This window comes from Aspergillus nomiae (assembly GCF_001204775.2).
Source record: "Aspergillus nomiae NRRL 13137 chromosome Unknown contig00152, whole genome shotgun sequence".
Taxonomy (NCBI): Eukaryota; Fungi; Ascomycota; class Eurotiomycetes; order Eurotiales; family Aspergillaceae; genus Aspergillus; species Aspergillus nomiae.
Window position 1 is genome coordinate 29,476 of NW_015378207.1, and position 12,234 is coordinate 41,709.

The window sequence follows — 12,234 nt, forward strand, 5'->3', positions numbered from 1 at the left end:
ATCCATACTCCAAAGGTAGCAATTGCTTACGATTTAGTCACCCGCAATTGCACAAGCTAGGAGACTTTCTCATAAAAGGGCTTTGTGTATCGTAAACTAAGACATGATACCTTAGCATGTGATTTTGAGAAATGTCGGGCACCAAAATCCTGCAACTGGGTGTGTGTAAACATCCTTATTCAATGCAAGGCTGGCAAAAGGTGGACGAGGGGCAACGAGCACAACCGCTGTCGGCTCCGTACATATCATGAGAGAACCACATTTACAGGAGAAAATTCCGGTGGAGCAAGGTAGTATATTTAGATAGACGCAATAAGTACGGGCAACCCAGGGTGCATCCGATATTATATATGATATCAACCATTGGAAGCATTTGACGGTATACAGTCGCACCCAATAACTAGTTACCCGAACTACTGCATACATAAGCGCAACGGCAAGCCAAGAAGATGCCCCAGGCCAGAAGCGGCTTGGCCCGTGCATCACCCGGAAGGCCCTCAAACCGCACCTCCCACATCATTCACGACGCCCATCAACTACTCTATATCTCATGCTCAACCCGTGTCATCGTACATGCCCTAGAGGTTGACTTCAAATGTCCACCCTGGGGTGTGCTACGCAAGTATGGCGCAAGCAGGTCCTATTACGGACGTCACTCAACGACTCTTCGTTGAGTTGAAGTCTAAGAATGAAGAAACGCGGGTGAGAGCTGCTTACGAGCTTTACGATAATGTCCTTGCTATCTCTCGAGGTAACACCTGATTCCTGGCCGTATCTTGGGGGATGCTAATATCATTACCCTCACCATAGATTGGCCTCCGGAGAAATTTCTTGAATTTTATAATGCCGTCAGCCAGCGCATTGCACAACTTGTCGTCACAGGCAGCGACGCAAATGAACGAATCGGTGGCCTACTAGCGCTGGATCGTCTGATAGATTTCGATGGAGTAGACGCTGCCCAGAAGACTACCCGATTTGCCAGTTATCTGCGAAGCGCTCTCCGCAGCAACGATAATGGAGTGTTGGTATACGCTGCCAAAGCTCTGGGCCGTTTGGCTAAACCGGGCGGAGCTCTTACTGCGGAGCTTGTTGAGAGTGAAATACAGTCGGCCTTAGAGTGGCTTCAGTCTGAAAGGCAAGAAAGCCGACGAGTTGCTGCCGTACTCGTTATCCGCGAACTCGCCAAAGGGTCCCCAACACTTCTATACGGCTTTGTCCCCCAAATCTTCGAGCTCATCTGGGTTGCGCTTAGGGACCCGAAGGTGGTTATCCGAGAAACAGCCTCAGAGGCAGTCAGAGAATGCTTCGAAATTATCGCTGCTAGAGACTCTCAGGTTCGAAAGTCGTGGTTCGCACGGATTTATGAAGAAGCACTCCAGGGCTTGAAGTCTAACAATGTAGACTGGATTCACGGGTCACTACTGGTCCTTAAGGAGCTTCTTCTCAAAGGCGCGATGTTTATGAATGAACATTACAGGAATGCTTGTGAAATTGTTCTTCGTCTCAAAGATCATCGTGACCAAAAGATTCGCGCACAAGTCGTTTTGACAATCCCTATCCTTGCCTGCTATGCCCCAGTTGACTTTACAGAGACGTACCTTCATAGATTCATGGTCTACCTTCAAGCACAGCTGAAGAGGGACAAGGAGCGCAATGAGGCATTCATTGCTATAGGAAAGATTGCCAATGCCGTCGGTGTGGCTATTGCGCAATACCTCGATGGGATCATCGTTTACATCAGGGAGGGCCTGGCCATGAAAGCCAGGAACCGTGCTGGTGTTAATGAAGCGCCAATGTTCGAATGTATCAGCATGTTGGCATTGGCTGTAGGACCGGCGCTGAACAACTACATGGAATCATTGCTAGACCCAATCTTCGCGTGCGGGCTAAGCGAATCATTAACTCAAGCACTTTTTGATATGGCTCATTTTATCCCACAAATTAAGCCTACTATCCAAGAAAAGCTATTGGATATGCTGAGTCTGATTCTTAAAGGAGCCCCGTTTCGGCCTTTAGGTTGCCCAGAGAGCAGACTGCCTCCTATTCCATCATTTGCGAAAGATTTCGCCTCGCAAGAGCTGCATTCGGATGCAGAGATAGCACTAGCACTTCACACTCTAGGAAGCTTCGATTTCTCCGGTCACATACTCAACGAGTTTGTTCGTGATGTTGCCATCAACTATGTCGAGAATGACAACTCTGAAATTCGGAAAGCTTCAGCACTTACCTGTTGCCAACTATTTGTCCATGATCCAATCATCAATCAGACTAGTAGTCACTCGATACAGGTCGTTAGTGAAGTCATTGACAAGCTTTTGACGGTTGGTGTCGGCGATCCCGACTCAGAGATCCGGCGTACAGTCTTGTGGTCCTTAGATCGCAAATTCGACCGCCACCTTGCACGCCCAGAGAATATTCGTTGTTTGTTCCTTGCGGTCAATGATGAAGTCTTCTCCGTCAGAGAAGCTGCCATTTGCATCATTGGGCGCCTTTCAAGTGTCAACCCGGCCTACGTATTCCCGCCTCTTCGAAAATTACTCGTCAATCTTCTGACGGGGCTTGGATTTGCCAGCACGGCCCGCCAAAAAGAAGAGAGTGCTCAGCTCATTAGCTTGTTTGTCTCAAATGCAACAAAACTTATCAGGTCATATGTTGATCCTATGGTGACCACTTTGCTCCCAAAAGCGACTGATACTAACCCCGGTGTTGCTTCGACTACCTTGAAAGCTATCGGTGAACTTGCCAATGTCGGGGGAGGCGAGATGAAGTTGTACCTTCCACAGCTGATGCCTGTCATCTTGGATTCGTTGCAGGACCTCTCCTCCCATGCCAAACGGGAGGCAGCCTTGCGCACACTGGGCCAGTTAGCCAGCAACTCTGGATACGTTATCGACCCGTACCTTGAATATCCTCACCTCCTTGCTGTGCTTATAAATATAATCAAGACGGAACAGACGGGTTCTCTACGGAAGGAGACAATAAAATTGCTGGGTATTCTTGGCGCCTTGGATCCGTACAGGTACCAGCAAATAAGTGAAACTGCGCCAGACATTCACCATATCAATGAAGTCCAAACTGTCTCCGACGTCGCTTTGATTATGCAAGGGCTTACTCCTTCCAATGAAGAGTACTACCCAACGGTAGTCATCAACACGTTGATGCAGAATATACTACGCGAAAACTCTCTCGCACAATACCATTCAGCGGTTATTGATGCCATCGTCACTATCTTCAAGACACTGGGATTGAAGTGCGTGCCATTTTTGGGGCAAATAATCCCTGGCTTTATAGCCGTAATAAGAGGATCACCCCCGAGCCGCTTGGAGTCGTATTTTAACCAGATGGCAATATTGGTCAATATTGTGAGGCAGCACATCAGGGCTTTCCTCCCTGAAATTATTGAAGTTGTTCGCGATTTCTGGGATGCATCATACCAAGTTCAAGCCACGATATTATTGCTTGTGGAGGCCATTGCTAAGTCTTTAGAAGGCGAATTCAAGAAATACATGGCGGGCCTCATTCCCATGATGTTGGATACCCTCGAGAAGGACAACACACCACGTCGACAGCCTTCAGAAAGAATACTTCACACCTTCTTAATATTTGGCACCAGTGGAGAGGAGTACATGCATTTAATTGTGCCGTCTATTGTGCGCCTTTTTGACAGAACTCAAAACCCCCAGAGCATTCGGAAGACCGCCATAGATAGTCTTACGAAACTCTCACGGCAAGTCAACGTATCTGACTTTGCTTCTTTAATGGTTCATTCCCTGTCCCGCGTTGTTGCGGGCAACGATCGAATGTTGCGACAGGCCGCTATGGATTGTATCTGCGCTCTCATTTTCCAGTTAGGCCAGGATTTCAGTCACTACATCCATCTTCTGAGCAAGGTTATCAAGCGTCACCAGATCACTCATGTCAATTATCATATTCTAGTGACAAAATTACAGAAAGGAGACCCACTTCCGCAGGATCTTAACCCTGATGAGAATTATGCAGCCCTAGCGGATGATACCAACTTTGCCGAAATTGGACAGAAGAAGATGGTTGTCAACCAGCAGCACTTGAAGAATGCTTGGGATGCCTCTCAAAAGTCGACGCGTGAGGATTGGCAGGAGTGGATACGTCGATTCAGTGTGGAACTTTTGAAGGAGTCACCTTCTCCAGCCTTGCGTGCATGTGCCAGCCTAGCTGGAATTTACCAGCCATTAGCAAAAGATCTGTTTAATGCTGCCTTCGTATCCTGCTGGACTGAGTTGTATGACCAATACCAGGAAGAACTTGTTCGGTCGATTGAAAAGGCACTCACGTCACCCAATATTCCTCCTGAAATCTTGCAGGTTTTGCTCAACCTCGCTGAGTTCATGGAGCACGACGACAAAGCTCTCCCCATTGACATTCGCACACTTGGCAAATATGCCGCCAAGTGCCATGCATTTGCAAAAGCTCTTCACTATAAAGAACTTGAGTTCGAACAAGATCAAAATTCGGGTGCAGTTGAGGCTTTGATTACCATCAACAACCAGCTTCAACAATCTGATGCTGCCATTGGTATTCTTCGGAAAGCCCAAGCTTATCGGGATGTAGAGCTCAAGGAAACCTGGTTCGAAAAGCTTCAGCGCTGGGAGGAGGCCCTTGCTGCCTACAAGAGACGTGAGAAGATAGACCCGGATTCCTTTGGCGTCACAATGGGCAAAATGCGCTGTCTGCACGCCCTTGGCGAGTGGAAGATATTATCTGACCTCGCTCAAGAGAAGTGGAATCAGGCCTCATTGGAACACCGGAGAGCCATTGCGCCTCTAGCGGCTGCTGCTGCTTGGGGTCGTGGTCAATGGGAATTGATGGACTCCTACCTGGGTGTTATGAAAGAACAGTCACCCGACAGGTCATTCTTTGGTGCTATTCTTGCCATTTATCGAAACCAGTTTGAGGAGGCAACGATGTATATTGAAAAAGCGCGGAATGGACTCGACACCGAACTTTCAGCATTACTCGGTGAATCATATAACCGTGCTTATAATGTCGTCGTCCGCGTTCAGATGCTCGCTGAACTCGAGGAGATCATTACATACAAGCAGAATATCGGTGATCCAGAGAAGCAGGATTCCATGCGTCAAACATGGAATAAACGATTACTTGGCTGCCAACAGAATGTTGAAGTATGGCAGCGCATGCTCAAGGTTAGAGCACTTGTCACGTCCCCTCGGGAAAACCTTGACATGTGGATTAAATTCGCCAATCTTTGTCGCAAATCCAATCGAATGGGGCTTGCTGAGCGGTCTCTAGCATCGCTGGAGACTGTTGTTTCTGATAACAACGGTACCCGGGCTGTTGCTCCTCCAGAGGTCACATATGCTCGCTTGAAATTCAGCTGGGCTACTGGGCGACAGCGTGAAGCTCTTCAGATGCTCAAGGAGTTCACTACAAGTCTCACCGAAGACTTCACGAGATTCAACGCTGTCATGATTTCACAGTCAGAGCACAATGGCGTTAATGGCGTCAACGGCATCCAAGATACAAACCATGGAGATATCATGGGGCTACGGGAACGTATTGGGGATGTGGCTAAGTTCAGAAGGCTCCTTGCTAAGAGCTACCTTAGGCAAGGCGAGTGGCAGACTGCTCTACAAAAGGGAGATTGGAAACCAGAGCACGTCCGGGAGGTTCTCAACGCATACTCTGCCGCTACGAAATACAACCGCGATTCTTACAAAGCTTGGCATTCGTGGGCATTGGCCAACTTTGAAGTCGTTACAACAATCGCCAGCCAAGCTAGCAAAGATGGCGCGACATTGGCCATGGTTCCTGGGCACATTGTAGCAGAGCATGTCATACCGGCTATTCGTGGTTTCCTCAGATCCATATCATTGTCGTCAACCTCATCTTTGCAAGATACCCTAAGGTTACTTACACTCTGGTTTACTCACGGTGGTGATCAGGAAGTAAATGCCGTTGTTACGGAAGGTTTCACGGCAGTGAATATCGACACCTGGCTCGCAGTTACACCTCAACTCATTGCACGAATTAATCAGCCAAACATCCGGGTCCGAAGCGCCGTCCATCGATTACTTGCTGAGGTCGGTAAGGTCCATCCTCAGGCGCTGGTGTATCCGTTGACCGTTGCGATGAAATCAAATGTTGCTCGACGGTCGCAGTCCGCAAGTAGCATCATGGACAGTATGCGGCAACACAGTGCAAAACTGGTCGAGCAAGCTGATCTTGTAAGTCATGAATTGATTCGGGTTGCCGTTCTATGGCACGAGCTCTGGCACGAAGGCTTGGAGGAAGCTTCCCGCCTCTACTTCGGTGACCACAATGTCGAAGGAATGTTTGCAACTCTTGCACCACTCCATGAAATGCTTGATAAGGGGGCCGAGACATTACGTGAAGTATCTTTCGCACAGGCGTTTGGTCGGGACCTTGCAGAGGCAAAGCATTACTGCATGCTATACCGTGAAACCGAAGAGATTGGTGACCTGAACCAAGCTTGGGATCTTTACTACACTGTATTCCGGAAGATAAGCCGACAGCTTCCGCAATTGTCTACACTCGACTTGAAATATGTATCTCCCAAACTTAAAGACTGTACGGACCTTGATCTTGCCGTTCCGGGCACCTACCAGAGTGGCCGACCAATCATCCGTATCATGAGCTTCGATCCTATACTTCATGTCCTTCAAACCAAGAAGCGTCCACGCAGGATGACCCTGAAGGGTAGCGATGGCAATTCATACATGTACGCACTGAAGGGACACGAAGATATTAGACAGGATGAGCGAGTCATGCAGCTTTTCGGCCTCGTGAATACGCTCCTCGATAATGACAGTGAGAGCTTCAAACGCCATCTTTCAGTGCAACGATTCCCAGCCATTCCATTGTCTCAGAGCTCTGGTCTTCTGGGTTGGGTCTCAAACAGTGACACGCTGCACGCATTGATCAAAGAATACCGAGAGAGTCGCCGAATCCTCCTGAATATTGAACACCGTATCATGTTGCAAATGGCGCCAGATTATGACAACCTTACTCTCATGCAGAAAGTGGAAGTCTTTGGATATGCTATGGATAACACTACCGGAAAGGATCTGTACCGGGTCCTGTGGCTTAAGAGTAAAAGCTCAGAAGCGTGGCTGGACCGACGAACAAACTACACTCGGTCCCTCGGTGTCATGTCAATGGTGGGTTACATCCTTGGTCTGGGTGATCGTCATCCGTCCAACCTTCTTTTGGACCGGATTACTGGAAAGGTGGTCCACATTGATTTTGGCGATTGCTTCGAAGTTGCAATGCATCGGGAGAAATATCCGGAAAGAGTTCCGTTCCGGTTGACTCGCATGTTGACCTTTGCCATGGAAGTTAGCAACATTGAAGGAAGCTACCGGATCACGTGCGAGGCTGTCATGCGTGTCTTGAGAGAAAACAAAGACTCTCTGATGGCTGTTCTGGAAGCTGTAAGTTCTCAAAATTGTTCCTCGTATTGGTTCTACCGAATATTCGCATCTAACTTTTATTTTCTTGCAGTTTATTCATGATCCTTTGATCAACTGGCGTCTAGGAGTCCGTGAGTCGCCAGACAGGATGCCATTCTCGTCAGAGCGCCGGCAATCGATCATTGGTAATATCAACTCTGAACAGGGTGTCCAACCCAGCAACTTCTCCCGCCATCGACGGCCATCGATTCTTGAAGGCGGTATCCTTGATGCTCAGGAGGGCATACCAAACGAAGCCCGCGAAGCACAGAATGCACGCGCCTTACAAGTGCTAGCGCGAGTCAAGGAGAAGTTAACTGGCCGAGACTTCAAGCCCACTGAGGAGCTCAATGTCAGTGATCAGGTTGATAAACTCCTTGCACAGGCAACTAGCGTTGAGAACATTTGTCAGCACTGGATTGGATGGTGCAGTTTCTGGTGATCAATCAACATTGTTTTTCTTTGCGGGCTGTGTCTTCAGGCGTATGACGGCGCAAGTTGCGATATGACGGATTTTGCATGACACGGGTTGTTTTATATCTGAAGTTATTTTCGCCTGTAGAATTATTCTGTCCTATTGATTCCCGTTGCTATACTACGGATATGGGCAGTCAGGAGCTGTGTTCATAATAATAACATCTGACGTTTCATGCTACGATCTACTATACAGGAGTGAACCTGTCACAGACCGACTTAACATAATATGAGTGAGTCATTTCTTATACCGACGTAGCATCGCAGATATTAGAGAGTGCAGCTCAATGAGAGATTATCCATTGCCAATCAGCTTCCGATATTGACAAATACTATGGTAGCTGACTGGCCATAAGAAATGAAATATAGACCAGGAGTATGAGCAACGTAGCCAATGAGCCTGTGGCGGGTGACGCGTAGAAATATTACCCCCAGTTCAAGATCCCGTATCTCGCCGGTGCCCTACATGAGGGAATGGAATCCTCGTAGCATCGAATTGGCTCGGATAGAAGGCAGCGTAAATATCGCACTTGGATTTACCTCGGAGATTGTTGCTCCGATTATTGTTCATTATGCCACCGAGAAGCAAAAGTCGGATGGCTCTTGGTCTGTGATGACTTCACTCCGTACTTTGTCTGCCTGTTACTTATAAGTAACACCACTGAGCATCAAAGCATCTCATTATCATTGTACCGCAGGTACCGGGGGAGGAAACTGTGAACAGAGCAACTTTGTTTGGTTATATCAAACGAAGTGACCAAGTTCCCCCGAGCCTTAGCACAGGTGCCACTACTACCACGAGGGGAGTACATTTCTGGTAACGAGTGGGATATCACACAAACTATGGTAGAAGTTGAATGCTCCTAAGGCACAGTTGATATACGACCCACGAGAGACGGTCCTGAGGGCCATAGCAGACAACAAGGTGAAGAATATCAGGAAGCAAGCGAAGTGGGCTGAGGGTATACACTATTTAAAATCTAAATATTCTGTGCCTCTTGCCTCCACTGTCACACTACACGTTTCTCTATTGGATGTAAGTATAGGTAAGGATTGTAGGGTGAGTGTTTCGAGCTTGTCAATATCTAAATAGCACTCTACCTGTCCGCCATGGCGGCTTGCAGGAGCGCAGGGCATCTTTACGTTACATTATCTCTGGGGTAAAAAAATAAAAAAATAAAAAAAAAAAAACAGAAGACCTCGATGTTAGCATATCCCATTTTAAAAAGGATGATAATGGGACAGACGAGTTCCTATCGCCCCAGTCCATGTTTAACTTGGTTCAAGTATCCAGTAAGCGAGCTGTGACACTTCGGAATTGTTAATGGGCTGGGGTTCGGGTCCAGCATTTCAATAAGGATATCCCGACCCGAGGGTTCGGGGCGGGATTCCGCGGATAGATAGCCTTCTTCCTCCACCATCAATACAATCACGAATCGCTGACATCGCACTTACAAGTATTATATGGTTGGAAAGGCCATTAGGGGAGAAGTCGTTGATTGATTTTATCTAAGCGATTCTGCCTAGATGACTAGTCATGTGGGTGCCCTTTAGATTGAGACCAGTCGGCAAGACCATGGCTCGCACAACCCACGGACCGGTCAAGACGGGGTGCCGAGTGCTCAAGCCTCCAAGCAATTGAACAAAAATAGCGGCGGCGTTTTCAGTATATGATTGGACAGCCGCCGCCGTTTGTCTGGTCGAGAGCAATTACGGGGAGCGGCGACTCTCCAATCAGATGCTGAAAACGCCGCCGTCCCACTTGTTAGCTTGATGCTTTGGTTGAATCTTGAATGCCCTTCGGCGTGGGGAACGGGGTCTGGGGCCCAGCATGGCAGATATCCTCGGTAATCAATTGATAATTGACGAATTACACCGTGCGACATTTCAATCCATGTCTTAACGCAATCGTGCCATACCGGTGAGGAAGGGTTTCGGCTTTCCCGGGCTAGAAAACCGGGTGAGTGCTTAGCCTGCTTGGTTCGGGATTCCCGAAATAACCCCAGTGTTATCCCAGGTTCCAGTTGTAAACGAGATAGTGGGGTTTTAGATGTAGCTAGTAGTTGGTTCTGGTTTATTGGATGGTGTGTTCGGTGAAGAGTTGACCGAACTGGAGGGTGGTCTGGGGTGGTGGATCAAGGAGTGTGTGTGGATGAGTCAATGGCTCATGTAAAAACAGATGTAGTTGGTTAGATGCTGCTAGGGATAATATGCGTGAACTGAGAGATTGTCTGCCTTGAATTGACTAATTATCATATAACATACATTGCGGAGGTGTTGTAATCTGATATGGGCGTACGAAGTACAGTAGTAGACTGTAGACCAAAAGACGGGGTTACACCTTCTCCTTGTTCTCACCAAACTCCACATGATCTGTTAATGCCCTTTCTTTCTCCATCGCAACGGCTGCTCCTTCTGGGTCCTGCAATGCATGCGGCACGATCTGGTCCCCGAAGAGCTCGTCCATCTGCTCCAGTGTGCGGCCCTTAGTTTCTGGGTAGAAGAACCAGTAGCACACAAAAGCAATAAGATTCAGCGCGAAGAAGAGATAAAAATACTTGAAACCGACAGAGTCAAGTGCGTTTGGTGAGAATTGGGCAAAGACCAAGTTGACCGTCCAGTTAGTGAAGGTTGTGATCGCATTACCCAAGGCTCGAACCTCAACGGGGAAGATCTCGGCAGGGTAGACCCAAGATATGATACCCAATGGTGTATAGAACAAGCTGAAGACAAAGTTCATGGCCACCATGGAGCGCAGTTGGTTAGCATTGTTCTGATCCATGTATTGTGCTTGCACTGCGTTGACTAGTAATGACAGCGCAAGGCCAGCAGCAGATATGAGTAAAGGTCTAATACGGCCAAACTTATCCAGGAGATAGAGCCCGATAGTACAGTAGACAACTGAAAGGGCTCCGCTGATACCGATGATCATAAGTGAGGTTTGGTTGTCAATACCTAGAATGTTGTAGATCGTCGGCCCATAGCTAGACCGCTGTCAGTTGCTGCATCTTTGCTTGTACTAAAAATTGCTGAGCGACTTACTAGTTGATAACGTTTGTGCCAGATAGGGGACCAAAGGCTTGAACACCGCAACCAAGCAGTAGTCGACGACGCCAGGAAGGCTTCGAGATGATAGACTTCCAGGTAACCTCGCCCATTGCGCGGTCCGCCAAGATAACATCACGAATTTCTTGGAATTCCAGCTCAATCAACTCGGGATCTTTCCCTTTTCGGAGACTCATGAGCACCTGTCTTGCCTCTTCTTGACGATCCTTCTCCATAAGCCATCTAGGAGACTCATTGAGGAACCAGATGCCCACCACTAGGATTACACCAGGAAGACATTGGAACGCCAACGGGAAGCGCCCTAAGAAGTCGTTTGCTTAGTGTCCTCCCGGAGATATAGCAAAATAGTAGAAAATGCCAAGAGCTTGGAATCAACCTTACATGAGAATTCTGTCTTGTTGAAAGAGCAGCCATATCCTAGCCACTGGGCTATGAGATAGCCCCAACTCAACATCCACTGTAGTAAGCCGGATAATGAAGCACGCATTTGAGGTTCAGAGAGCTCCGAGGCATACATGGGGATAGTAGCAGTAAGCATGCCGACTGCTACTCCCGCAATGAATCGGCCTATAATCAACATCGACATGGCCACGGAGCCGGCTTGAATGGCACATCCCACACAGGAAACTATGGCACCGGCCAAGATGGAGTATTTTCGACCAATTCGATCCGCAAAAACCATATTAAACATTGTTCCTGCGATAGCACCACCCTGAAATGAAGACACTACACCACCGGTTACCGTGCCACTCGGGTTGCCAAAGTATTCCTTGAATGTGGCCAAGGATATAGTTGAAGTGATGATACCGCTATCATAACCGAAGAGGAATCCTGCAGTACCCTGTGATCAGCAACATGATGATAACTCAAGTAAAGGGATTGAGAAGTACCTCCTACGGCCAGGAAGAGAGCCGAGAATATTGTTTGTGCATGCCCCATGTCTAATGCTGTGACCGGTCCACTGCTATAGTAGTTTGAAGTGTTTGACAGTCATGCATCTAGGACATCAAGAAGAGGTCAAATACAAGACTACTTAAACCCGTCGTTCACTTGAAGGCAACGAACCCCAGACTGGGGAAGAGCCCACGGGGAAACTACGGACAACATTAAACCGAACTAAGACTGTGGAGAGAGACATGGCGTGGCACCGGCCAGGCACTAGAGATGGGCTAGCGGGCCCCGTCGCAACCGTATTTCACTCCCGAAAATGGAGCCCTCCGAGGGCCAG

General features: G+C 48.1%; 2 protein-coding genes across 2 annotated transcripts; one reads left to right on the plus strand and one right to left on the minus strand.

Moving 5' to 3' along the window:
* Window positions 1-560: 560 nt before the first annotated feature.
* tor (putative TOR pathway phosphatidylinositol 3-kinase TorA) lies at window positions 561-8,106 on the plus strand (the record flags this gene model as incomplete). The annotated part of the gene is made up of 3 exons (XM_015552305.1): window positions 561-751; window positions 811-7,448; window positions 7,519-8,106. Coding segments are annotated over 3 exons (7,194 nt in total), but the record flags the coding sequence as incomplete, so codon positions are not given.
* Window positions 8,107-10,275: 2,169 nt separating this feature from the next.
* On the minus strand, window positions 10,276-11,945 carry ANOM_007050 (sugar porter family MFS transporter; the record flags this gene model as incomplete). Its single annotated transcript, XM_015552306.1, has 4 exons — window positions 10,276-10,924; window positions 10,983-11,307; window positions 11,388-11,837; window positions 11,897-11,945. 4 exons carry the CDS (start codon window positions 11,943-11,945, stop codon window positions 10,276-10,278), a joined length of 1,473 nt encoding a protein of 490 aa, XP_015406462.1.
* Window positions 11,946-12,234: the final 289 nt, after the last annotated feature.